The sequence below is a fragment of the Xyrauchen texanus genome, chromosome 12, assembly GCF_025860055.1.
Source record: "Xyrauchen texanus isolate HMW12.3.18 chromosome 12, RBS_HiC_50CHRs, whole genome shotgun sequence".
Classification (NCBI taxonomy): Eukaryota; Metazoa; Chordata; class Actinopteri; order Cypriniformes; family Catostomidae; genus Xyrauchen; species Xyrauchen texanus.
This window is the reverse complement of record NC_068287.1, coordinates 31,484,134-31,511,397: the sequence shown is the minus strand read 5'-3', so window position 1 is coordinate 31,511,397 and position 27,264 is coordinate 31,484,134. Positions and strand designations below refer to the sequence as shown.

The window sequence follows — 27,264 nt, the reverse complement described above, 5'->3', positions numbered from 1 at the left end:
GACCGCGAATGCGCATTAGCTGGAACGTCCCTAAAACGTGATTTGAGCTATATATATATATATATATATATATATATATATATATATATATATATATATAAGGACAATTAATGATGCCATTGTTGTCAGATTTCATTGCTGATTTTAAATCTGTGAAACGGTCGTAATCTTTGGCCAACTTCATTAAATACAGTGAATACTCTGAAAGTACGTGTTTTTGGACGCAGCTTGCGCCTCAACACAGGAACGTGACGTTTCTGTGAACTACATTTCCCAGAGTTCCTATTGTACTTGCAACTTTGCGCTTTCCGTACTCTCGTCACGAGTTTGCTTATGATTGTTAGTCATGGGGAAGAAGTGCTCGCAGTAGTTCTCCAGTTATCAGCTTTTGGATGTGTGTTTAAATTTGAAAGTGGACATTACCTGCCGCGGACATGTCCAACATCGCAAAAAAAGTGTCATGGTCAAGCCGAGGCGACGACCGCGGAGAGAGAACTCCACTGTTGAACGGAGCCGAGGACGTTAAATACACACGAAAGGTACCACACAGGCCATAATAATCTAATATAGTCATTAGGATCACTTCTGTAAAGTTTAATAATTCGACCGGAATGTTTTGAATGCAACCTGTCTATATGAATGACATGCTCTGCTGATTAAATAAAGCATGTATTTAATGAGTGCAACAGCTACTAGGCTACACGGTAGTAAGTGGACTTGCAGAAACAGAAAGCATGTACTAGACACTTTTTTGAGATCAGTACATTGAAAAATAAACTAGTTAATAAACCAGTTTTTTTTTTAGACCAAGTCCTCGTTGTAAACTCTTGTAAGAACCTTGTATTTGTGTTTAGTTTAAAAAAAGTTTAATGTTTTGCAATTCTGGATTTTTGGGATTTCTAACTTCCCATTTCATTTAATACCACAATTAGTTAGTATTGAAAGTATAGATGTCTAAGTATAGAAAAATGACTGGTAAATAAAGTGTGTAGGTATAGATGAAAGTGTATAGTTTGTTAAGTATATTGTGTTTGGCTCATAGTTCTCCGGAGGCAGTAAATTTTATATAGGCAGGCTGAGCACTGTGGATCTTGAAGAGGAGATCACAACCGAAGAGGTAAAATTTCCATCACTTTTATCCTTTAATTTTATTCTAGTAGGGTTCTTCAAAGCAAGAGTCATTAGAACTATGGAGATAGCACTCATTTAGGTCCTGAAGAATTGAGCAGTATTTTCAGTTTTAATAAGGGTTGCAAACTACTCACCTTTCAGCTAATGTCACCGTGGGAAGCCTGACTCATTGGCTACATCTGCCTGCAATCTGGAAAAATAGAATATTTTGAGTCTGCTGGTCTTGAGTCTGTATTATTTATGAGAAAATGTTTCCAATGTGCTGGCGTGTAGTCAGGTTTGCCCACGGCTGCAAGGAGTGGATGCCAGTGAAGTGCTATTCTTTCTGATTGCATGAGCATAACATGACTGTGTATTCCCTTGATGAATGACAATGTGTCAGCCATGTAACTCTTTATGTCTGAGTCTCTCTTTGCCTATACCTACAGGACATTGTGAGGAGTCGACCGAATGAAATCCCTCACAACGAAAAGCTGCTATCCCTCAAATATGAGGTAATTGAATCAAGAAGGTTTGACCTTCTGAAGCACTCTCCCCTCACAATTGGTTGTCTGTTTGGAATTTGGAAGTCATTGGAAGTTTTGGTTTGAAATCCCTATGAAATCTCAGTGTACTTTTCTTTCCTATGTTGACAGCACTTTATTATGAACACTATGGTCCTTATAAAGTGCCCCATGTGGTGTTCCGTTGTCGTAGACTATATGCCTCAAGGTTCGACGTGTTGTGCATTCTGAGATGCTATTCTGTTCACTACAATTGTACAGAGTTGTTATCTGAGTTACCGTAGCCTTTCTGTCAGCTCGAACCAGTCTGGTCATTCTCCGTTGACCTCTCTCATCAACAAGGCATTTCCATCCACAGAACTGCCGCTTGGTGGATGTTTTTTGTTTTTGGCACCATTCTGAGTAAACTCTAGAGACATTTGTGTGTGAAAATCCCAGGAAATCAGCAGTTTCAGAAATACTCAAACCAGCCCATCAGGCACCAACAAACATGCCATGGTCAAAATGACTGAATCACATGTTTTTTCACCCATTCTGATGGGTCATGTGAATGAACATTAACTGAAAATCCTTACCATATTTGCATTATTTTATGTAGAGGTCGACCGATATTGTTTTTTTTTCAGGCCGATACCGATCTTTGGAAATCCGGGTCGGCCGATTAATGCTGCCGATTTATTTTGGCCGATATTTGGCCGATATGTGCTTGTTTTTAACCTCTTATTTGAACCTTTTATTTGAAAGATAAAATGTAACACAAATAATTAAGATAGACAAAATTTCTCAACAAATACATTTATTGAACACTTGACCAATCTGCACTTGTATTACTATCTTACCGATACTGCTTATCGATCCGGTACTTCAACGGTATTCTTAACGGTTCTTTTTGTTATATATATATATATATATATATATATATAAACAAAGATAAACGTTATATAGGAACAGTGATTTAATTTCAGGAAGGTCTACTAACATTACTGTTCAGGTGTGGTCTAAAAAGAAAACTAATAAAGTAATCAATTGTAAAATAACACTGCATAGTTTATCATAGATAGATTAATGCTTATTAATGCAGAAGTTATTCATTCAAGAGCTGAAGTGATTTTCTCTTTGCCTTTTGTTGTTTGATTCGCAGTAATGGCTCAATCTTCAGCATGTTGATTAGACTGCTTCCCCTTTAAGACCGAGTTCAGATCTAATAGGCTCCTGATGCAGCATATTTTCTCCCAACTATTTCCATAACTACGTCCATTTAAGACATAAACTGTGTTTAAGTGAATCTCCAAGCCGGTCGTTTTGACATATTTTTGTGTATAGTTGATCGTTTAGACGCGCACATGAAACCCAAAGTAGCCTATACTTTGCTTGTCTCGTTGTGGTCTGTTTTGGAGCGCGCGCCGCCTTGGAAACGGTATCTCTTGCGCTCTTTTTATTATTAAACGCATCCCGCAATTTAGCAACAGTAGCTAGACTGCATTTTACAACAATCACCGATCGTGCTGATTCTGACGTTAAGTTTGAGTTTTAGGGAGAAATGTCAGTGCACCGCTGTGAAGGGAAGGAAGTTGTGCTAGACAGAATGCGGCTCATGTATAAATATTCTTTTTATAATCTTTGGAAGGCGAAATCTAAAATAAAATCAGACTAATATCACAGATCTAAACCAGGCTACGTTTGAATGTTTAGTTCTGTCACTCATTAAGCAGGGCTCTTGATGTGCTCGCTGTGCCCGAGATATCTCTCTCTCTCTCTCTGAATAGCTAAATTGCATCACAGACAAATGGTTTCATATTATTATACATAGAAATGGCTGGCGAGATAAAATATCTTTCTCTTTATAGCAATATTAAATGTATTTTCTTAATTTCTCCAGTACCGACAGCAGAACCGATAACGTCCGAGCTTACCAAAGCCAGTCCTTCACTAGCCTATAGTGCGTTGGTATCTTTATTACTTATTTCTCTGCATTGAGTGACAACCCTCTCAAATATAAGACACACAAACAGAACAAATAAAAGTCTCAGATTCACTGACTGTAATTGTAAAGTTCTTGCTTACTTATTGTGACATGATAGCAACCCTTCTGCTGTGATAATGCAACTTCAACTACACTATCAATATCCAAAGTAGCCGAACGTCATGTCGCATTTTTTCTCGAAGTTGGCAGTAACATATCAAAAGTTTTTAATTAAATATAAATAAGTTATACAAATTGAATCCTTAACATTTTCTATAAAGGAGTTTAGCTCCTTCCTTAGGCACTGGATGAGATCTGCTCACACTGCTGGAAAATGACTCTAGGGGCAGCGTGCGTCGAACACGTGTTCCACAACACTAGGCTGCCCACAGATGCTCCTGCCTAATAATCGGCTTGATATACTTGGATATTTGCTGATTATATAAAAAACTGCAAAAAATCGGCCGGCCGATTAATCGGTCGACCTCTAATTTTATGCATTTCACTGCTGCTACATGATGGGCTGATTAGATAAATGCATGAATAAGTAGGTGTACAGGTTTTCCTAATAAAGTGCTAAGTGAGCGTGTTTCCTATTATCATTTCCTACTAATAAAGGAGGTGGGGGCAGGACATATTTAAGGGCTCAATCATTTTTTAAATATGCAATAGCCTTTAGTTTAAGCCACAGCAATGAACATAATTTGCTACTTGCTATTGCTAGTTAGAAGTAGATGATATTAAGGGAAGGTACAATCATGTTCCAGAGAGCTTTTAAATGGACAAAAACAACGAGTGCAGAATGAGTCGTCATTCACTCAAGTGAATTTTGTCAACCTTTAGGAGTTACACTAGCATATAGTTAACAGACATGATTAAAGTAAAAAAAATAAAGACATTCTAGCAATGGGCATTTAAAAAATGTTTTGTAGTTGAGTACTCTAACTCTAGTAATCGATTACTCGTTACTTAAAATGTACGTTAAAAATAAGTATGACACAAATAAGAAATGTTTATTTTGTTTTATTCACAAATGTTACCAACAATGGTTTCAAAATAAGGTAACATCAACAAACTATACTTTTCTTTTAGGGAAAAAATTAAATAAACATGCATTGACCATTTTGCACATGAGTTTTCCTTTACTGACAGCTTGAAAATTAAAAATGACACTACACTTCACAGCAGATGCACTGAAGGACAGATTATGTAATATAAAATTACTATGATTGAGAAGATGCTGTTGCGAACATGATTGCCGACTATGCGCTCCACCATGCTGTTTACATTGCAATGCAGCATGGGATTCTGAGGTCTTCGAGCATGGATGGTTCTAAAAATGAGTAGCCCTTCCACTCTGTTGCTCCGGAAGTGGTAAAAATGAGTGAAGGATGGGATGGGAGAAGGCTCAAGTGGACTAACTAGTTTATGCATTCTGTGTTTGACGTCAGAAAACAGCACCGCATCAAAACACTTCGCTCCGATGGTAACTGCTTTAAACTTTTATTTTGTGATTATTTGAATATTTGTAGCATAAAATTAAAGATATTGTGATGTTGAAAAGACTATTTGAGCAGCTGATTAATTATGAAATCCGTCTTAGTCCCTCTTTGCTGCTAAACAGCAGCACAAATGCAGATCGCATGGGTATGATCGGATGCCTCTTGAGCCCAGCCTAGTGTAATCACACTGGTTTGATCATACTTGCAAAAGGGTTCATTAAAAATGGAAAAAAAAGTAAAAAAAAACAGTTGCATTCACCCAGAGCTTAGAAACATCTAAATTAATGATGACAACATTAGAGTAATACACATATATAAACTCTACAAAACATAAAGGCCATCATATGCTTATTATTTCACATGTAATTAATTAGAAAAACAAGTGGTAAAACTTGGTTTTTTATAAAATGTGCACTGCCCGTTTTCAGAGATACTGGTCTGATGAGCTTCCGAGTTTCTTGTACCGCTTTTCAGTTGTTGTTTTTGTAACAATAAAAGCAGATCGTCGTCCATTGGTTTGAATGACTCCAAGAACCGAATATTGAGTAGAATTCAATAAGAATCAAAATATAATAAATATTGCTGGTGCTACACTAGGCTTGGCTTTCAAAAGCACAGACACCATAATATCTTCTCTCATACAACACCTCGACGACACACGTCCATAGCGCCCTCCAATGGACTCAATTTTAACTGGGCGATTTGGTGAGAGATTCAGAGGGAAAGTACAGTTTTTCATGCGCATAGAAAAATCTATTTGCGATATTCAAGTAGTGTTTTTAATAGTCAGATATCTGGTGCAGATAGGGTACACAATTTGACGATTACTTTTGCACATCCTTACTGAACTCCAGTTTTGATTTAATGGGGTCTTTATTCTTTATTAACTCAACAAAACCACTGTCTTCTCACATAATGCAATGCACACACTTTTTGCCTACTTTACTGTTGATGTCTGCTATGATGTGTTGTAAAGATTTATGCTCCGTTCTGCCTGTATTTCAGAGTCTTGATTATGATAACAGTGAAAATCAGTTGTTTTTGGAGGAAGAAAGACGGATGAGTCAAATGGTGAGTAGAATCACTTTTTGGATCCTTTTTATTTGACAAATATTATTAATCTTTGAGAAAATCTGTCTCATCCTGAAACTCGACTTTAAGAGACTTTCCACAATTATTGAAATAAGAGTTTGTTTTTGCATTACCAATAGGAGTCTGCAAGTTACAGTCATGTTTGCAAATGCAATGTTGTGTAATTGTCTTCACCATAGAGCTTCAGTTGTTTGGAGATCACAAGATGGGTGATCTGTGGTCTTATTGGATTCCTCACTGGTCTCATTGCGTGCTTCATAGACATTGCTGTGGAGTACCTTGCTGGGGTTAAGTACTTTGTGGTCAAACAGAGTATCCTTTTTTAAATATCAAATCTTTTACCATGCTTATGTCTATTCTACATCTGGATATCTTTTACTTGTGGACTGCAATGGGGATCTTGTGGTTCTTTGTGGCCTCAGTGTTTCCTTTAACCAGATCTTCAGACATAGAGAAATTCACAGAGCTGGGAGGCCTGTCCATCTCTCTGATACTGTGGGCAGTGTTAAACTCTGCTTTTGTGATGGTCGGTGGCATCATTGTTGCTTTTTTTGAGGTAAGCGTTTTCTTCCAGTCAGAGTGAAATTCATGTGGCTTCTGCTTCCCTTCTGTTCTTTTGTGTAATTTCAGAGAAATCACTTAACACTTTCAGTACAGTGTGCTCAAGCAAATAACAGTATCTCCCTAAAACCTGATTTGTTCTCTCATAGCCCATCGCTGCAGGTAGTGGAATCCCTCAGATAAAATGCTACCTGAATGGAGTGAAGATCCCTCGTGTTGTTCGGCTAAAGGTAATGGCTTTTGTAGCTCAATTGGCACCAAACATAATTGTCTGTTTTTTTTAGTTGCCCAGTGGGATTCAATCTGTTTGTTGAACAATGGAAGACACGAGTGTTTTTTAAAACTTGTTTGGAGCGGAACTGTGTGTTTGTTGAGCGATGGAAGATGAAAGTGTTTGAAGTAGGGCTGCACAATTAATCAAAATGAAATCGAAACCGCGATATGACCTTTTGCGATTATTAAATTGCAAAAGCTGCGATTTTAATTAAATAAATAAATATTCTGCTCCCTTCAATGTTTATTTGCGCTGCTCTGTCCAGTCTATATTAAATTAGCGCATTGTTACAGTGTTTTCAGAGCGGTTCTGTGCTCCACAACTCCCTTTCAGTAACAGAAGTGCTCAAAGTTCAGTTCCGTTTGCTTACGTGCGCTAAACGCTTTATTTACACTAAACTGGCGCGTCCTGCGTGAAGCGTTTTTTATTATTATCTGCGGTAGCAGCATCTCAGTCTCCGCAAGGCACAGGTATCATAATAATATAACAAGATGGGGTATAATTCAAACATCTTTATTAAATGATTGCTGAGCATACAGCGTTAAGAGTAACACCTGTAGAGTCCTCTTCTCCTGTCATTTGTTTACCTCACGAGAGAGCGTGTCGCCCTTATTACACTCCCTGCGGAAACAAGTGAATGCGGAACTAATATTACCAACATCCAACAAAATGAAAAGGAAGGAACATACATATAGTAAATCTATATCAAATATTTAGTTACTATAATATAATGCATTGTTAAATTAATAAAAAATATAATGAATACAAATAATTAAATAAAATGGTGACAAACTAACCAACATTTTCACTTTGAATTTAATTACACCAATGGGTTATCAGTTCAACTTCAGTATGAAATTAAGCCTCATTCTTTAGGACTATCTTATATACAGTAACGAATAGTTTGTATAACCCTACTAGTTTTTAAGGCCTAGAATAAAGAGTAACATTTATATTTTCTGTATACTGAATTATTCAATCAATCAACATTATTTTTGACAGCAAAATCTAGGCAACAACCATTGTTTTACCAACAGGGAAATTTAGTTAACAGTGACATTGAGCATAAAGCTTACATATTACCAGTTTTGACAGAGCTGCTGATAAAAAGTTAAATGATCAGCATCGATTGATGAGATGAAAATTGGAGATCGGTGTTGGATGTTAAAATCCTGATTTGAGCATCTCTAATATTCAAGTTGACTGTTTCAAAAACTAATGTTGATGATTAGTGGGCTGATATCCTGTCACAAAATGGACAAAAACACATACACTGTGGATGGCAACATTTGGATATGAGGAAGACTTTGTTTCACTGTTTATATATTTATTTGTTTGTGGTTGAACTGAAAAAAGGTCTCAGTTTGGTTCTTTTTAAGAGGGCTCAAATGTTAAAACCCAATAGCCTTTTTGCATTTGAACGTGGAAAACATTACCATCATAATCGCAGTTCAAATCGCAATCGCAATATTTTTCAAAATAATCGCAATATGACTTTTTGTCCAAATCATGCAGCCCTAGTTTGAAGCTTGTTTGAAAACTTGTTTTTTGCATTCTGTTTGGTGTCACTAGTATTGCAGAAATGGCAATAGTGAGAACAAACTTGAATAGATACAAAAATCAAAATGTTCTTTAATGGGTTTTTATAAGAGAGCTCCCTGCTAAAAAAAAAATACTTTAAGATGGTCTCTCAGTTTGGTGAACCTGGTGCTCAGCTGGATTAGTTGAGAGACCTGCTGGTCTCCCAGATGGTCTAGATAAAAAAAATACCCCAAATCCTCCTAAAACCAGCCAGCTGACCAGGCCTGGAGACCAGATAAGACCAGCCAACCATCTTTGGTTTTAGCTTGGGGTTTTTTCTCAGCTGGGTTAAAGGGATTGTTCGCCAAAAAATAAATTCTCTCCTCATTTAATCACCCTCATGCCATCCCAGATGTGTATGACTTTCTGCAAAACAGAAATTAAGATATTTAGGCTATGTTCAGAATGCAGGCAAATCCGATTTTTTTTTTTCTCAAATCAGATCTTTTCAGCCAGACTGTCCGCACTATTAATTGCAAGTGATCAAATCAGATTTGCACATTAAGACATAACCAGCCTATCTGCATGGGTTGCTTTGGTAACGACGTAGGCGTACCATGTGATGATGCTTTCTAAACAGATGCGGGAAAATGGAAGTGCACCATCTCGCTCTCCAAATAAGTGCCCTGTCCAGTCGCAGTTCAGAACTCCTCCGTCGCACAAGAAAAACTCAGCGACTGATGAGACTGGTAAATATTGTGATGTTCCGTGCTTCAGTCACCGATTTGTGATGTCAAGACCATTTGAAATCCGAATTGAGCAACTAGAGCATCCGGACTGAGAAGCATCTGGAAAAATCTGATTTCAATCGCATTTGAAACCACCTCCCGATGTGGTTTGAATCAGATTCTGAAAAATCTGATTTCATGTGATGTTTTTTCCTGTCCAGACTATCAAAAACTCATCTGGATATGCAAAAAATCTGATTTTTAGTGGCAGTCTGAACAAGGCCTTAGAAGAATATTTCAGCTCTGTGGATCCTTACAAAGCAAGTGAATAGTGGCAAGAAGTCTGAAGGGCCAAAAAGCATATAAAAGTAATCCATAAGACTCCAGTGGATTAATCCATATCTTCAGAAGTTATATGATAGGTGTGGGTGAGAAACAGATCAATATTCAAGTAATTGTTTTTACTATAAATCTCCACTTTCACACCTGAAATTCACATGTGGCACATGTTTAGTTTCTCTTTAACATCTGAAAGTAAAAAAAGGACTTAAATATTGATCTGTTTTTCTCACACATTTATCAAATTGCTTTTGAAGACATGGAATAAACCACTGGAGTTTTATGGATACTTGCTGCTTTTATATGCTTTTTGGACCTTAAGGTTTCTGGCCACTATTCACTTGCACTAAAAGTTTCAACAGAGCTGAGATATTCTTCTAAAAATCTTGTTTTGTATTCTGCAGTACAAATAAAGTCATACACATCTGGGATGGCATGAGGTGAGTAAATGTTGAAAGAAATTACATTTTTGGGTGAACTATCCCTAATGGTTTTGTACTTCCTATCCACAGACTTTGGTGATTAAGGTCTGTGGTGTGATCTGCTCGGTCGCTGGAGGTCTTGCAGTAGGAAAGGTACAGTACAATCAAGGTTAAATGGATTTTCTGAAGTAAAAATATGCATCATCAGGGCTCTAACTTTTCCATATTTCATTACAGGAAGGGCCCATGATTCACTCAGGAGCAGTGGTGGCCGCTGGAGTGTCTCAGGGCCGAAGCACTTCACTGAAGAAAGACTTCAGGGTTGGTCTTCTGTACTGTATGCACCTGCATGATTGAATCGCACAGTGGAAATGTAGTCTGACTGTAAGTTTTTCTGCCTGCAGATGTTTGAGTATTTCCGCAGAGACACGGAGAAGAGAGACTTTGTCTCAGCAGGAGCAGCAGCTGGAGTCTCTGCTGCCTTTGGAGCCCCTGTTGGTGAGACATGCAGATAATCAGAAAAACAGGATTCCTACTCTCATGGAAAACCTGAAATATCAGGGAATTTTAAAACTCCTGAATAAGTAAAGTAATACAATCTTAAAGGGATAGTTCACCAAAATGTTTTAATTCTCTCATGATTTACTCACCCTAATTCCACACCAGATGTTTATGTCTTTCTTTCTTCTGCTGAACACAAATTAAGATTTTTATAAGAACACCTCAGATCTGTTGGTCCTTCCAATGCAAGTGGATGGCGATCAGACATTTTGAAGCTCCAAAAATCTCTTAAATGCAGTGACTCCAGTGGTTTAATCCATGTCTTCTGAAGTGAGATGATAGGTGTGGCTGAGAAACAAATCAATATTTAAGTTTTTTTTGTTTTTTTCCTTGAAAGTGAAATTTATAGTTGGAAAAAAAAGAACTTAAATATTGATCTGTTTCTCATTCACTTTTGGGTGAACTTTCCCTTAAAATCACAGAAAAGTCATGGAAATTTCTGTATTGATTATATGCTATATATTATAGCTATGCTCTGCAGTGTAGCTATACTCTGTTATTACCCTCAATTCAAATGTAATGCAAAGTAGTCTTTCTTCAGGGTTTTTGTCTTACTTGCAACATTTGTACAGTAAAGTATAATTGTTTTAATCCAATAATTGTTACTATACATACAAATAAAAGTCCACTGCAACTATCTCTATACAATTATTTAAAAAATCCTTATCCAGTAATCTAGAACAACTGGAAAGTTCATGTAGATTTATTGGTAAAAAGATGTGGGAACCTTGTAACAAATCTAATTATATTATAAATTATCCTTTTCTCAAAAGTTATATAAAATGTGTTTTATTTGGTTAAAATTATGTAAAAATGTACTTTCAGAACTGTGAATTGTGTTGCTTAGTGAAATTCCATCATGTGTTCTGGATAAAAGCTCAAAGGCAGACTTTAACTGCAGGTTTAACTGCCCTGGAAGGATTCTTAGATACTTCACTGTACCTTAGATATTTGTTGAGGATTGACTAATGCATAAGTTTTTATTTGATGTATTATTATTGTTTGGTACAGGTGGGGTTCTGTTCAGTTTAGAGGAAGGAGCTTCGTTCTGGAACCAGATGTTGACCTGGAGAATTGTGAGTGAAGACTGGCCCATTATATAAGTACCATTCTCTATTTTAGTCTAAAAAAAAAAAAAAAGAGGTAAAATTCCTCATCCTGCTTTGTTTTTGATGTAGTTCTTTGCTTCGATGATCTCCACCTTCACACTGAACTTTTTCCTAAGTATTTACCATGGGAAGCCTGGAGACCTATCCAGCCCTGGTCTCATTAACTTTGGCCGCTTTGACAGCGATGTAAGTTGTAATTCTCTCTCATTCAGTTTCTCTTCACATTGTCTCTTTCCCTTTTTTAGCTGCCAAACTCTCTTATTAAGTGAGAGTTAAAAAGAATGATTTTGATGCTTCCAACATACCACATGATACTACTAAGCTTAATGCCTGAACCTGAATTTTTAGTTGAAGACATGACACCACATTGTGCTTGAACTAAATTTGATGTGGTGTATGTGGTTTCTCTGATAGACCATGGAGTATAATTTATATGAAATTCCTCTCTTCATTATCATGGGAGCTTTAGGTAAGGGGCACATCAGCATCTTTCTACATGCATTAGAATTGATTTGTAGAAAACATTTTAGCTTTATAATAGTTTTTCTTTTATCTTACCATTTTCAGGAGGTTTGCTTGGAGCGCTGTTCAATCTACTCAATTATTGGCTAACGATTTTCAGAATAAGGTAGGATCATAACTGTAGTTTATCTCAATTAGCTCATGGCTAATATGTATGGCATCAGTTTAGGGCCAAAAGGTTTTAATTAAAACTTTGTTATCGAAAAATCTATTATTGTAGTAGTAATGAAGATAGAATGGACTGACATGACTTCATACCATTTCTTATTATTAAAGGGATATTTAAACCTAAAATGAAAATTCTCTCATTATATATTCACCCTTATGTCTCCTATTATATAGTCCATTTCTTCAAGCACCGACCATTCATAAGAAGTTGGTAGTGTAAATGGAGTGTATGCAATTAATTCAAATAACAGAAATATGGATTTACGTTCTATCATTCATTAACTGTTTTCTTGATGAATGCCAGATATAATGCCTTTTATATGAATGGAAAATGCGATTGTTGTCAGAATTTGGATGTATACTCCTTTTAAATTATAGAGAATATCAGTATTATTAATCATTTTCTTCTACTGACTTACAAATCATGGCTAGTATTTAAGTGATTGTATCGGAAAGCACTTCACTTCTACCAGTCCATTTTGATATTGAAAAAAGAAATGAATATATTGAAACACAAACAAATTAAAATTCAAATTACACTCAAATTAAACTGTACATTATACAGTTATATATAATCAAAATAACTAAGTGGTCAGAAAAAATCATTTTACTCTGTCCAACTTCTTCCACCGGCCATTTTTGCAGTGACTTAAAAATCACTCAAAAAATGAATAAAATACCAATATAAATTTGATTATAAATACAATTTTAAATATAAACAATGATAATAAATGAAAAATAAGCCAGGACCTTTAGATAGTTTTACAAACTCATAATTAAATGTTCCACCATATTGTAACAGTTTGGACATTAACTTTATTACCAGCTGCTGGTGGAATCTCCAAACTTCAAATGCAGGAACTGAATTTGGACTTTGCGTTAAGACGTGGGATTGAAAAGCTTTAGTTCAACGAACAAGTTCTTAGTAAATTGCACTTTGCGCCACTTCATTTACATAGAATACACCCACAGTTTGAGCGCATACACCCACAGTGGTGCAAACACGCCCACCCACGTCCATTTGCACGAAAATTGCACTTAGAATTAGCGCACTCATGAAAATTGGATAAGACGCACGGTCGTAGCGCATTGCGCTGCGCTTTGCACACTCATGAAAAAAGAGCCCTTTGACTTTCTTTCTTCTGCAGAGCACAAAGAATTTTAAAAGAATATTTCTGCTCTGTAGGTCCATACAATGCAAGTGAATGGTGACCAGACATTTCAAGCTCAAAAAATCACATTAAGGAAACATTAAAATAATCCATATGACTCCAGTTGTTAAATCCATATCTTCAGACATGATATGATAGGTGCAGGTGAGAAACAGATAAATACAGTTGAAGTCAGAAGTTTACATACACTTAGGTTGAAGTCATTAAAACCAATTTTTTAACCACTCCACAGATTTCATATTAGCAAACTATAGTTTTGGCAAGTCGATTAGGACATCTACTTTGTGCATGACCCAAGTAATATTTCTATTTTAAGGCCTGCCTTCAAAATCAGTGCCTCTTTGCTTGACATGATGAGAAAATCAAAAGAAATCAGACAAGATCTCAGGAAAACATTTTTATGGATCTGCATAAGTCTGGTTCATCCTTGGGAGCAATTTACAAATGCCTGAAGGTACCACGTTCATCTATACAAACAATAGTACGTAAGTATAAACACCATGGGACCACACAGCCATCATACCAGTCCGGAAGGAGATGCGTTCTGTCTCCTAGAGATGAATGGTAGTTTGGTGTGAAAAGTGCAAATCAATCCCAGAACAACAGCAAAGGACCTTGAGAAGATGCTGGAGGAAACATGTAGACAAGTATCTATATCCACAGTAAAACAAGTCCTATATCAACATAACCTGAAAAACTTCTCAGCAAGGAAGAAGCCACTGCTCCAAAACTGCCATAAAAAAGCCTGACTACAGTTTGCAAGTGCACATGGGGACAAAGATTTTCCTTTTTGGAGAAATATCCTCTGTTGACCATCTGTTGACCATCATTATGATTGGAAGAAAAATGGTGATGCTTGCAATCCGAAGAACACCATCCCAACCGTGAAGCATGGGGTGGCAGCAGCATGTTGTGGGGGTGATTTGCTGCAGGAGGGACTGGTGCACTTCACAAAATATATGGTATAGAGGAAACAAATACTTGAATATATTGAAGCAACATACAAGACTTCAACCAGGAAGTTAAAGCTCGGTCACAAATGGGTCTTTCAAATGGACAATTACCCCAAGCATACTTTCAAAGTTGTGGCAAAATGGCTTAAGGACAACAAAGTTAAGGTATTGGAGTGGCTATCACAAAGCCCTGAGCTCAATCCAATAGAAACTTTGTGGGCAGAACTAAAAAAGCATTTGCAAGCAAAAAGGCCTACAAACCTGACCCAGTTACACCAGTTCTGTCTGGAGGAATGGGCCAAAATTCCAGCAACTTATTGTGAGAAGCTTGTGGAAGGCTGCCCAAAACATTTGACCCAAGTTAAACAATTTAAAAGCAATGCCACCAAATACTAACAAAGTGTATGTAAACTTATGACCCACAGGGAATGTGATGAAAGAAATAAAAGTTGAAATAATTAATTCTCTCTACTATTATTCTCTAATTTCACATTCTTAAAATAGTGATCCTAACTGACCTAAGACAGGTAATGTTTTCTACGATTAAATATCAGGAATTGTGAAAAACTGAGTTTAAATGTATTTGGCTAAGTTCACGGTGTATGTAAACTTCTGACTTCAACCGTAAGTCCTTTTTTACCATAAATCTCCACTATCACTTTCAAATTCTGAAAGTAATACACATCTGGGATGGCATGAGGGTGAGTAAATTATGAGAGATTTTTCCTTGAAAGTGCTTAAATTAGGGCTGAAATTAGAGCTAAACAATTAATAGAAATAAAATTTAAATCGCAATATGACCTAGTGTGATTATCAAACTGCATGGCCTGCGATTATATTACACAGACATGTCAGAGCCTGAACCTTTATTTCCCCCCGCCAAAACATTTAAAATATGCAACATACTGTTTATAAATAGCACCAGATTCAATACAGTTTTATGTGATTTGTAATGACACATTACAATGCATGCTCAATTATTAGGCAAGTGAGTATTCTGATCTTATTATTTCCATGCACATTTTTCAACTCCAAATCATATAAACTTGAATGCTTATTGGATTCAATCATTTTCAGGTGTTATGTATTTGTGTAATGAGGAAGGGTATGGCGAACGTAACTAACGCCTTATATCAAGGTGTACATAATTATTAGGCAGCTACATTACCTCAGGTAAAATGGGCCAAAAAAGAGATTTAACTGACACTGAAAAGTCAGATATAGTAAAATGCCTTTCAGACGGATGCAACACTCTTGAAATAGCTAAACTATTGAGGCATGACCACCGGACAATCAAATGTTTTGTTGCGAATAGTCAACTGGGGTGCAAAAAACGCATGGAGAAGAAAAGGTGCAAATTAACTGCAAAAGACTTGAGAAGAAATAAACATGAATCTACCAGGAACATATTATCCTCCAATGCTACCATATTCCAGAACTGCAACCTACCTGGAGTGTCCAGAAGTACAAGGTGTCAAGTGCTCAGAGACATTGCCAAGGTCAAGAAGGCTGAAACACGACCGCCACTGAATAAGATTCACAAGTTGAAGAGTCAAGATTGGGCAAAGAAATACCCGAAGACTGATTTTTCAAAGGTGTTATGGACAGCTGAAATGAGAGTGACTCTTGATGGACCAGATGGATGGGCCAGTGGCCGAATAACTAATGGGCACAGGGCACCACTTTGAGTCAGGTGCCAACAAGGTAGAGGAGGGGTACTGGTATGGGCTGCTATCATTAAGGATGAGGTAGTTGGACCTTTTCGAGTTGAAGATGGACTGAATTTCAACTCTCAAACCTACTGCCAGTTTCTGAAATGTACTTTCTTTAAGCAGTGGTACAGAAAGAAGTCCTCAGCATTCAAGAAGGCAATGATCTTTATGCAGGACAATGCTCCATCACATACATCCAAGTACTCCACTGCTTGGCTTGCCATTAAAGGCCTCAAAGATGCCCAAATAATGACTTGGCCCAATTCCTTACCTGACTTAAATCCTACTGAGAACTTGTGGGCCCTTCTCAAATGTGAGATTTACATTGAGGGAAGACAATACAGCTCTTTGAACAGGATTTGTGAGGCTGTGGTTGCTGCTTCAGTGAAAGTTGATCATGAACCGATCAAGAATCTGACAGACTCCATGGATGGAAGGCTCATTGCAGTTATTTATTTGTGTCTGAATATTTTTGAAAGGCCAAAAATGTTATTTAATTGTCATTTTGTGTTACTTATTTGTTGCACTTACTCTAAAAATAGAGAATTAACAATTGAGTTGAGAAATTATTTTTGTAATTTAGTGTGCACAATTATTAGGCAACTAATAGTTGCCTAATAATTGTGCATTCTTATATATTCCCCTGAGAAAGACAAAACACACTTTTTCTTTGTTAAACATTCAGGTTTGAGGTTCAATAACATTTTGGATTGACTGAGAGCATTGTGTTTGTTTCACAATAAAATGAATCCAGAGGAATACAATTAGCCTAATAATAGAGCACGCAGTGTATGTTTAAAGGTAGACAAAACGTGAGCCTGGGTAGCTCAGCAAGTATTGACGCTGACTACCACCCCTGGAATCGCGAGTTCGAATTCAGGTTGTGCTGAGTAACTCCAGCCAGGTCTCCTAAGCAATCAATTAGCCCGATTGCCAGGGAGGGTAGAGTCACATGGGGTAACCACCTCGTGGTTGTGATTTAGTGGTTCTCGCTGTCAATGGTGCATGTGGTAAGTTGTGTGTGGATTGCGGAGAGTAGCTTGAGCCTCTGCATGCTGGGAGTCTCCGTGGTTCATGCACAACGAGCCATGTGATAAGATGCATGGATTGACGGTCTCAGAAGCGGAGGCAACTAAGACTTGTCCTACGCCACCCGGATTGCGGTGAGTAACCATGCCACCATGCAGACCTTCTAAGTTGTAGGAATTGGTCATTCCAAATTGGGAGAAAAGGTTATAAAATTTTTTTAGCCAAACGTAATGTTTGCTATCTGTCACACTCACAAATGCAGCAAATGGATTTAAGCATTTATATAACATTAATGATGGGACGACTGTTTGTCCATGCATTTATTTGCTGAAGTGCAGAGTAAAAGTAGTCTTACAATGTGTTTATTAATAAAAATAATACTAATATGTTTTATTTAAGGACTAAATAGTGTTTACCAATTGCTTTATGCATACAAGGAAATGGATACTGTGGTTGAAAAAAAGTCAGTACTGGAAAAACACCAATAAACAAACTGCAAATACTTTTTTATTTTATTTATTTTTTTATCATTTATTTATTCTGTATGTATTAAGAATCAAATTAAATTACAAAAACAACCTATTATTGAATCAAATGCATATCTGAACTGTAGATTTTTGCTTTTGTTTTAGCTAAATTCAATTTCATAATAATACAAAGGTTATGTTTGACATTATGGCATACAATGCAATTTCAGTAGGGAACATGCCTTTTCTTCTAGTCTAAATTTAGCTATAACTGAATATTAAACTGCTAATATTAGCTATCACCATCATTTCTGAATGAATCTGAATCATAATTGTGTTTCACTTTAAAGTTGTATTATATCCTGCTATTTTAATCTTACCAACGTATACTTGCATTGTTCAGTGAGGCAGAAAAATTTAATTTGAAAATAGTTAAGGGTCTTCCATTAAACTCATATCTGCCATATCACATGTCTCACCTTTTTAAATTAAGGCTATTTTATTGGGTACAACCTGTCCGGAGACTGCTTTTTAACATTCATTTGTGTTGCAAATACTTGGATAATCATGTTAAATGATATAACTAAAATGGTTGAAGATAAACAAAGCACGTAATAACTCCGTAACACGTGTTCTATATTGCAATCTAATTAAATAGTTATATGGAAATAGCATGTCATGACATGAAATAGCAATCCCACTCCCGCCCTGAGAATGTTGCCCTGGAGCTTCTACCCTGAAATGGCTAGTGTTGTAGTTGTAAACTACTGCATCACAAAGCAAGAGTAGTTGGGTTGTCTACTTTCATACTTCAGTCACTTGCGAATAATAATTGTATTAATAACCCCTGTGAGCAAGCTGTAGGCAAATGTGGCAAGGAACAGAAAACTCCATAAGATGTTGATTAATGGAGAAAAATAACCCTGGGAGAAACCAGACTCACCGTGGGGGCCAGTTTCCCTCTGGCTAACATTATGAATGTAATGTAAATATTACTTATGTATAGTTGAAATCATGGTTTAAAATTATTAAACTAAGTAAGGGTTAAGGGTCAGTGTTTAAACCTAGATTGTGTTTGGGGTGGTGGTGGTGACGTCGTAGTGGCTAACGCACAGGGCTGTTAATCAGAAGGTTACTGGTTCAAACCCCAAGGCCACAATGGTGGTGGTAAGCAAGGCACTTAACTCCAGGTTGCTCCAGGGGGATGGTCCCTGTAATAATTGCACTGTAAGTCGCTTTGGATAAAAGTGTTTAATATTTTTCCTGGGATGCATAAATTGACGCCATAAATGTGATTTCAAAAGGATATGTTATGTCTTAGGTACATCCACCGGCCGTGTCTGCAGGTGATGGAGGCCATGCTGGTCGCCGCGGTCACAGCCACAGTTTCTTTTGCTATGATCTATTTCTCTAATGACTGCCAGCCATTGGGAGAAGACCATACTGAGGAATATCCTCTACAGGTTTATATGCTTACTGTGTAATTCAAACAAAGAAAATGTTGATCAGGCTGATCTTGGATCATAATGTTGTCTGACGTGTTGAAAAGGAACAGACTCTGATTGTTAAATTGTTTATTTTACAGTTCTTCTGTGCTGATGGCGAATATAACACCATGGCAACAGCTTTCTTCAACACACCTGAGCGGAGTGTGAGGAGTCTGTTCCATAACCCTCCAGGTGTGTTCCTTTGCGGGTGTGGACAAGTTTGGGTGTGTGGTCATCTATCACACTTGCATGGAAGAATTGTAACCTTGCCTGTTGGTTGTAGCAACTCTCAAGAATTATTTCACAACTCTTTGATTAATGATATGGTGTGTCTGCATGCTTGATTGTGTGACGTTTGCGTGTGTCTGGCTTGCCAAGGCTTTAAGCAGATATAGAGGTACAAGCAGGAAGCAGGCCAGCTGACAGGTGGTTAAAACATTCCTACACTTTTGCTTTACAAGAGCACTAGTGAGTGCATGACAACCAGAGACACTGATCTAAAAACAAGCAGCTGTCACCAAATTTACCAACAATTAAGGGTTATTAAGACCAACTTTGGTCTCTAAATATGACAAGTTGGTAATACAGCTGATTACTGCTGGGCAGTATGAAGATATATAGGCCTACCATCTGACGATAGAAATTTTGCTTCACATTTGAGACTGTTGTGATCAGACGAAATGCATGCCATTAGAAACATCTGCTAGGAAAGGTCGTGCTTACTGTACATTTGACTGTAAATGTGCAGTATATGTTATATGCCCTATAACATATAAAGGCCTTTGGCAGGCACTTTTATCAAACTTGCAGTGAAATCATGGGATACATATCAGTATGGGTGTTCTCTGGGAATTAAACCAGAAACAAGTGGCATTGCTAGCATCGTTCCCTACCAGTTGAGCTACATTAACTAAACAATTCCTGTACAAATGCAAACACTTGTTAATTTATTTGGACTGAAACTTAATGCAGATATACTGTAATTACTTAATTGTAATTTTACTGGCGTTTGACTGGAAATGTCTGTCATTTAGGCTCTTACAACCCACAGACCCTGGGACTCTTCACTCTGGTCTATTTTTTCCTGGCTGTCTGGACATATGGCCTGACTGTGTCAGCAGGAGTGTTCATCCCCTCTTTGCTGATTGGAGCGGCATGGGGTCGACTCTTTGGAATCCTCCTGTCCAGCATTACCACAAGCCAATCAGTGAGTATTGCCATCTCAGCCACCTTTCTGGTCTCAACACTATCAGCTTCACACCCTCAACCCAAGCATTAGTTTATAGTAATTATATTAAAACGTAAAGTGATAGATCACCCAAAAATTCTCTCATCATTTACTCACCTTCATGTCGTCCTAGAAGATACATTTTTCTTCTTCTTCTGCAGAACACAAACAAAGATTTTTAAAAGAATATCTTAGCTCCTGTTGTTCCAAACAATCCAAGTGAATTGTGACCAATTTTATTTTATGCTGCCTTTGTGTTTTTTGGAGCTACAAAATTTTGGTCACCATTTACATGAATTGTTTGGACCTACAGAGCTGAGAAATTGTTTTTAAAAAATAAAATATTCAGTCATATATCCCATCAAATCACCTTCAACTGACTAGCAAGTAGTAATCATGGTTCGCAGCTGTGACATTAAAAAAGGGATGAGCCCTTTGATATGTTCTGGCCCAACTTCCTGTTTCAATAGGAAATACATCAACACAGGAAGGAAAACTTCTTTCGTCAAGCAATATCATGTAGTCTTTAAGCCCCTTTTTAATATCTACAGACCATCTTGGGTCTCATAATTCCAAAAAATAAAAGAAAAAACCCAGTAATTCAGCAGGATACTGCTGAATGACTTCAGGATTATCTCTACTGAACTATTGACAAGTTTTCTAATCTGTTGACAGATTTGGGCGGATCCTGGGAAGTATGCTCTGATAGGTGCTGCAGCCCAGCTTGGTGAGTTATTGTTTTTTAGCCTCATTAATGTCAACAGTTTGAGGTGGTGTTTAAGGAAATGATGCAGGAAGGTTGTTTTGTGATCATTTTAGTTCTTCCATTTGCATTTTTGAGGAGTGTTGAGAGAATGTTTTGTTGGGTATTTCTTAACAGGTGGCATTGTTCGAATGACCCTCAGTCTCACTGTAATCATGGTAGAAGCCACTGGTAACGTGACCTACGGCTTCCCCATAATGCTTGTGCTGATTACTGCCAAGATTGTTGGGGATTACTTTGTAGAGGTGAGAACTGAAATATTTCTGTCATGTTTTGTCTCGTGTGAACAGGTGGTTTGTTTTTCAACTTTTTTTTTTTTATTCTATTTTATTTTCTCCCCTTTATCTCCCCAATTTGGAATGTCCAATTCCCAGTGCGCTCTAAATCCTCATGGTGGCATAGTGACTCGCCTCAATCCGGGTGGCGGAGGATGAATCTCAGTTGCCATCAATTGAGTCCATCAATCACACTGGAGGATGTGTGCCGAGTGACTCCAGCCAGGTCTCCTAAGCAAACAAATTGGCCCGATTGCTAGGGAGTGAAGAGTCACATGGGGTAACCTCCTAAATAATGTGGTTCTCGCTCTCGTGGGGTGCATGGTGAGTTGTGCATGGAGGAGAATAGTGTGAAACCTCCACATGCACCATGTCTCTGCGGTAATGCGCTCAACAAGCCACGTCTCTGCGGTAATGCGCTCAACAAGCCACTGGAGGATGTGTGCCGAGTGGCGGAGGATGAATCTCATTTGCCATCAATTGAGTCCATCAATCCGCGCATTTATCACGTGGCTTGTTGAGCGCATTACCGTAGAGACATGGTGCATGTGGAGGTTTCACACTATTCTCCTCCATGCACAACTCACCATGCACCCCACGAGAGCGAGAACCACATTATTTAGGAGGTTACCCCATGTGACTCTTCACTCTCTAGCAATCGGGCCAATTTGTTTGCTTAGGAGACCTGGCTGGAGTCACTCGGCACACACTGGATTCGAACTAGTGACTCCAGGGGTGGTAGTCAGTGTCTTTACTCACTGAGCTACCCAGGCCCCTGATTTGTTTTTCTAAATGTTTTTGTCTGTGGTTTGTTTAAGGTTGTCATGAGTTATTAGTCATGCATGCATGTTATTAGTGCTTTGTGCATTTCATTTCATGTGTGTGCATGCATGTTTGGTCTGACTGGTTTTCCTTGTTTGCAGGGCCTGTATGATATCCACATTAAGCTGCAAAGTGTTCCTTTCCTTCACTGGGAGGCTCCTGCTACTTCTCATTGGCTGACGGCCAGGTAAGCATACACTTTGGCAATATATGTCATAGGAAATTTGTTTTTCTGTGGAAAAATATTTATTTTACTTTCTTTTTTTTTTCTTCTCAATATTTGGCATAATACTTATGGAGCTTAGAGGACAGGGCAGGAATTTGTTTTCTGAAATAGTTTTCCATTCCCTTGCAATAGTTTGCGTTCCCTCGCAAAATTTTTAGCATGGTTTTACTACAGTAACCATATTTTAACCTTTATATTCGTAGTAAAACCATAGTATTAACACAAGAAAACATGGTAATAATTGTTATGGTTTTACTACAAATACCAAGGGAATGCAAAACGTGTTGCGAGGGCAACGCAAACTATTGCGAGGGCACGCAAAACGTATTGCAATGGAAAGTAAACTATTGCGAGGGCACGCAAAACGTATTGCAATGGAAAGTAAACTATTGCGTGGGCGTGCAAAAAGTGTTGCGAGGGAATGCAAAACTATTTTAGAAAAGACATTTGAGCCCTGTCCTCTACGCATTAGACTGTGACCTAACCAGGTGAAATATTGCAGAGACAAGAAATGTGTCTTTCCACACTAACTATACGACACAATTACTGGCAGCTAGAACATATTTGTTGTTTAATGTACAGTTTGAAATGTACGAGGAGCGGTATTTTGGGCCAGTGAGATTTTGCTGTGAGTCGGGCTACCCTGTGCAAATAGAAAGGAACTAAACGATCAAAAAATACCTTGTTGCAGACATGGCTGGTTAGGACAAAACCTGGGAGTAACATAAAGCTTTTATTGCTTGTTGCTTTATTGTATTGTATTTGGTAAGGTCACATGGATTAAGTGTATCAAATTAAATTTTTTGACAATAGACTGTCACAGTGGGCTATCCTGTATCGATTCTTGTTTCATAATGATCTATGAATTAAAATCTGTTGAAGGTCTTTATGTCCAGTGTCATGTAGCCAGGGGTTAAATTGGGATTGTTGAGGAGGGGGACTATTTTGGCACTCATTTTTTTCATGTGTTCACCTAAGGGAGGTCATGAGCTCTCCAGTCACCTGCTTCAACAGAGTGGAGAAAGTTGGCACCATAGTGGATGTTCTTAGCAACACATCCACCAATCACAATGGCTTCCCAGTGGTTGTCCATACAATTGAGGAAGATGAGGTGACATTCACAGGATATCAGAGCAGTTGTTTCATTTTCCACTTTACTCTGTTTCTGTAAAGACTAAAACTTGTCTTCTGTCTACAGCCTGGCAAAATCTGTGGCCTTATTCTCCGCTCTCAGATCATTGTTCTTCTGAAGCATAAGGTATGAAAATTGGAATTCTCATGATTTTGTTTGGGCTTCCATTTCTGTATACCAAATGCATTTTACAGGCAGTACTGTTACTAAGAATATTCCTAATAGATAAGCACTCTTGTTTCAGGTGTTTGTAGAGAGGGCATCTTCACGTCTCAGCCAGAGGAAGCTAGCGCTGAAGGACTTCAGAGATGCATATCCACGCTTTCCCCCCATCCAGTCCATTCACGTCTCTCAGGACGAGAGAGAGTGTATGATGGACCTGACAGAGTTCATGAACCCAACTCCTTACACTGTGCCTCAGGTCAGTGCCTTGACATTTAATACTTTTTGTCTGAAGTAACTTACTATAGTTTGGTTTCAAAGTCAGTTTTTTGATTAAAGGCAACGTGAGCTGGCTTAACGACTGCAGTTTTTCTGTCCTGTGTTAACGTATTTCCTATTGAATCAGGAAGGTATCACCTTTAGTTTATGTGACAGATGTAAGCCTTGATTTGCTATTGTTAGTCAGAGTTAGGTGGCATTAGGATGAAGGACATGCTCCCTCTAGAGAACATTTGGTTGGATGAAAATGTAAAAAAATAAGTCTTCCATGCTTGCCCATACCTTGCATCGAATTGGCAAACATTGCAGTGCCTAGAGCTTTTACCAGAATACTTTCTTGTAATGACTCAAAACAACTCTTTCATGACAGATGAATTGCAGTACAAGAAATACCACAAAGCAGTTTATTTCAGCTTTCAAAACTGTTTTTTAATTTTTTTTTTAGCATTTGTCATGTTTTTAATTCATTTAATTTCAGGAGACTTCACTGCCCCGGGTGTTTAAGTTGTTTCGGGCATTGGGACTGAGGCATCTGGTTGTTGTTGATAATGAGAACATGGTGAGTGTTTCTCTGTTTAAGGGTCTTGAGATCTTTTCCACCTACCTCCCTTTTGTGGTTCAGTCATTTATTTTATCCATACTTGATATCAGTCATTGACTAAGGCAGCAAGGCTTAATGCACAGCACAAATATTTTGACCCCATTTTTTTCTTTTCTTTTTTTTTTTGCTACGTCTTTGTTAATTAATTTAACATGTGTTTACACTAAAACCCAGACAGACAGTGCAGCTGTGCACTTCACAAATTGATCTGGGCCCTATTATCTGTGGGTCACAAGTAAATGTATTCGCTTTGTGCTTTTCAGTGTGTCACACGGATATTGGTCCACGCGGCTCTGTCCAGTTGAGTAGCATAGTTTTTGGATTGTTTGTCCTCCCATTAAGTTCGTAATTAAATAAAACTGCATGATTACAAGGAAGGATTACTGTAATTGGTCATTTGACATTCAATATTGGTATACTTGACAAACTTGATATTTCTAAAATAAACAACTAATTAAATGCTTATAATTTGAATCGCTCTTATCACTCACATGGCATATGATGACACGTATACTCTTTTATACTGTATATGTGGAAATATATCATTTAAAAAAATAGGGATGTCCCAACACCATTTTTTAGAGAACGACTACAATACTTCCTTGTTGGTACTCGCCGATACCAGTACCAGTTTTTCTGAATTCCATGTTCAGCAGTTTATTACAATTTTATCATCAAAATGGTGTCTAAATAAAATTATTCATTAAAACTTTAATCAAATGAAAATTGATTATTTCGATAATTTTCAACAATATTGTATTATTTTATAAAATGAAGATATTTTATACGGAGTCTCGTAGCACTATCCAAAATTACAACATTGATTATTTTGATAAAATAAAGTGCTGCACAACAGCATCACATGTGAGATATTGCTTAAATATTATATAATTATTGATTTATTATTAATAATAGTACAGTAAATATTATCATATACAGTAGCTTTTATTTTGTCGGAAGTAGTCTGTATGTGCTTCACGCTACATAGTGAATTAGCGCCCTGCTCGCTGTCAGAGTGCGCGATGCTCGTGATGGTGTTTTAGAGCTTTTTGATATGAGCAGCCAGCTTCATATTTACATTCAATTATTCTTAAAACAAGAAGTTTACTTTGAAACACACAGTATCTCATTAAATTGTACCGTTTGTGGTTTAATAACTTGGGAGTCTATATGGATAGTGCCCTGAAATTTGACAAATAAGTCAGCTCTGTGTCAAATCCAGCTTTTTCCATCTAAGATTGCAGGCAAAGATGAAGACCTTCCTGTCTTTTAAGAACTTTGAGAGGGATATCCATGCTTTTATCATGTCTCTATTATTGTAGCACACTTTATACAACAATTAGTCAAGCTTCCCATTCTAGGCTCCAAATGGTGCAAAATGTAGCAGCCAGTCTCCTAACTGGGGTTAAGAAATATGAACATATCACACCTACGTTAATATCACTACACTGTGTGCCAGTACACTATAGAATTTAATTTAAAGTTCTATTAATGAGGTTCTTTTCTGCCGTTCTTTCTATTCCCTATAGGTGTATTGCTGTGGATTGTTTATTTTATTTACGTATTTTTATTGAGTTTTAACTTTTTTATTTTTCTATGTACAGCACATTGGTCAACAGCTTTTGTTTAGTTGTGCTTTATAAATAAAGTGACATTGACAAAGTGACATTAATAATCACACTAGGACATAAAGGGATTTTAATTTGTGTGCTAAATGTTTACACAATGACATTTGTATATCAGATGGTATCTGTTTTTGGTATAGGAGTATTTCAAGTTCATAAACGCAGTATCAAACCCAATTCCAATACCAGTATCGGTATCGGGACATCCCTAGTAAAAAAATCTAAATTGGTTGACAGTGTAAATGTGGCCTATATGCCAGCTAACATTAGCTGTTCAATTCCCTCTGCTCTCAATGTGTGAAGGTTGTAGGTCTGGTGACCAGGAAGGATCTTGCACGGTATCACCTGGGTAAACACGGCCTGGAGGAGCTTCAACTGGCTCAGACATGATTGGTCAATATGCCTTCAGACCACCAGCTTCAGACCTCAATAACATTAGTGGCTGGGCAGAGTCTCCCTTGTGTCAAAGATGTCTAACACAAACCTGCAACCTGCAGAACATTTGTTTTCACGTTCAGTATTTTAAAGGTTTGGTTCTTTTGAAAAACACATTTTTGCTCCTTTTTCATGAAGGCTGCATTTATTTTTGCATCTAGAAGTACAGCAGAACAGCACATAATGTTGTATGATTAGTTTTGCACTGTTTGAGTGTGTATTTATTATATTTTAGAGCAGGTGAGCTGTTTGGGAGGCCTCACTTTACTTGCCTTTCCAAAAGCCTCATTCTGTGTCACCTTTCTTGTTCATTATGAGATTCATGTCAGTATGTATTGTCATTCCAATGACAATGTATATTGACATAACATGTTTTTTTCATTGTTAGTGTAGTGTCTGCAGTGATACAAACAGGATTGTGATATTTGTGGTCACAACAATTCCTGCACAATAGGAATTATTGGAACTTAATGCTTAAAATAAGGTTGAGTAAAGTACTG

At 37.4% G+C, this 27,264-nt stretch overlaps 1 protein-coding gene across 2 annotated transcripts; it reads left to right on the top strand.

Annotated features, from left to right (window-relative positions):
- Positions 1-331: 331 nt before the first annotated feature.
- On the top strand, positions 332-27,074 carry LOC127652820 (H(+)/Cl(-) exchange transporter 7-like). 2 transcript variants are annotated; one of them, XM_052139220.1, is made up of 25 exons: positions 332-539; positions 1,043-1,117; positions 1,560-1,625; positions 6,105-6,170; positions 6,371-6,503; positions 6,638-6,747; positions 6,902-6,982; positions 10,127-10,189; positions 10,274-10,357; positions 10,441-10,534; positions 11,609-11,673; positions 11,776-11,892; positions 12,121-12,175; positions 12,274-12,334; positions 19,051-19,192; positions 19,315-19,408; positions 20,251-20,423; positions 21,120-21,171; positions 21,325-21,452; positions 22,406-22,491; positions 23,509-23,641; positions 23,729-23,788; positions 23,907-24,083; positions 24,582-24,662; positions 26,633-27,074. In XM_052139220.1, the coding sequence occupies exons 1-25, from the start codon at positions 435-437 to the stop codon at positions 26,717-26,719; spliced, it is 2,388 nt and encodes a 795-aa protein (XP_051995180.1). In that variant the 5' UTR covers positions 332-434; the 3' UTR covers positions 26,720-27,074. The 2 variants fall into 2 exon arrangements, with proteins under 2 accessions (XP_051995180.1, XP_051995181.1); XM_052139221.1 differs by lacking the exon at positions 1,043-1,117.
- Positions 27,075-27,264: the final 190 nt, after the last annotated feature.

Coding starts and splice junctions, on each gene's coding strand:
- LOC127652820 (XM_052139220.1), top strand. CDS start 435: ATGTCCAACATCGCAAAAAAAGTGTCATGGTCAAGCCGAGGCGACGAC. Junction 20,424..21,119: donor GCATTACCACAAGCCAATCA/GTGAGTATTGCC, acceptor ATCTGTTGACAG/ATTTGGGCGGATCCTGGGAA. Junction 23,642..23,728: donor ATACAATTGAGGAAGATGAG/GTGACATTCACA, acceptor TTCTGTCTACAG/CCTGGCAAAATCTGTGGCCT.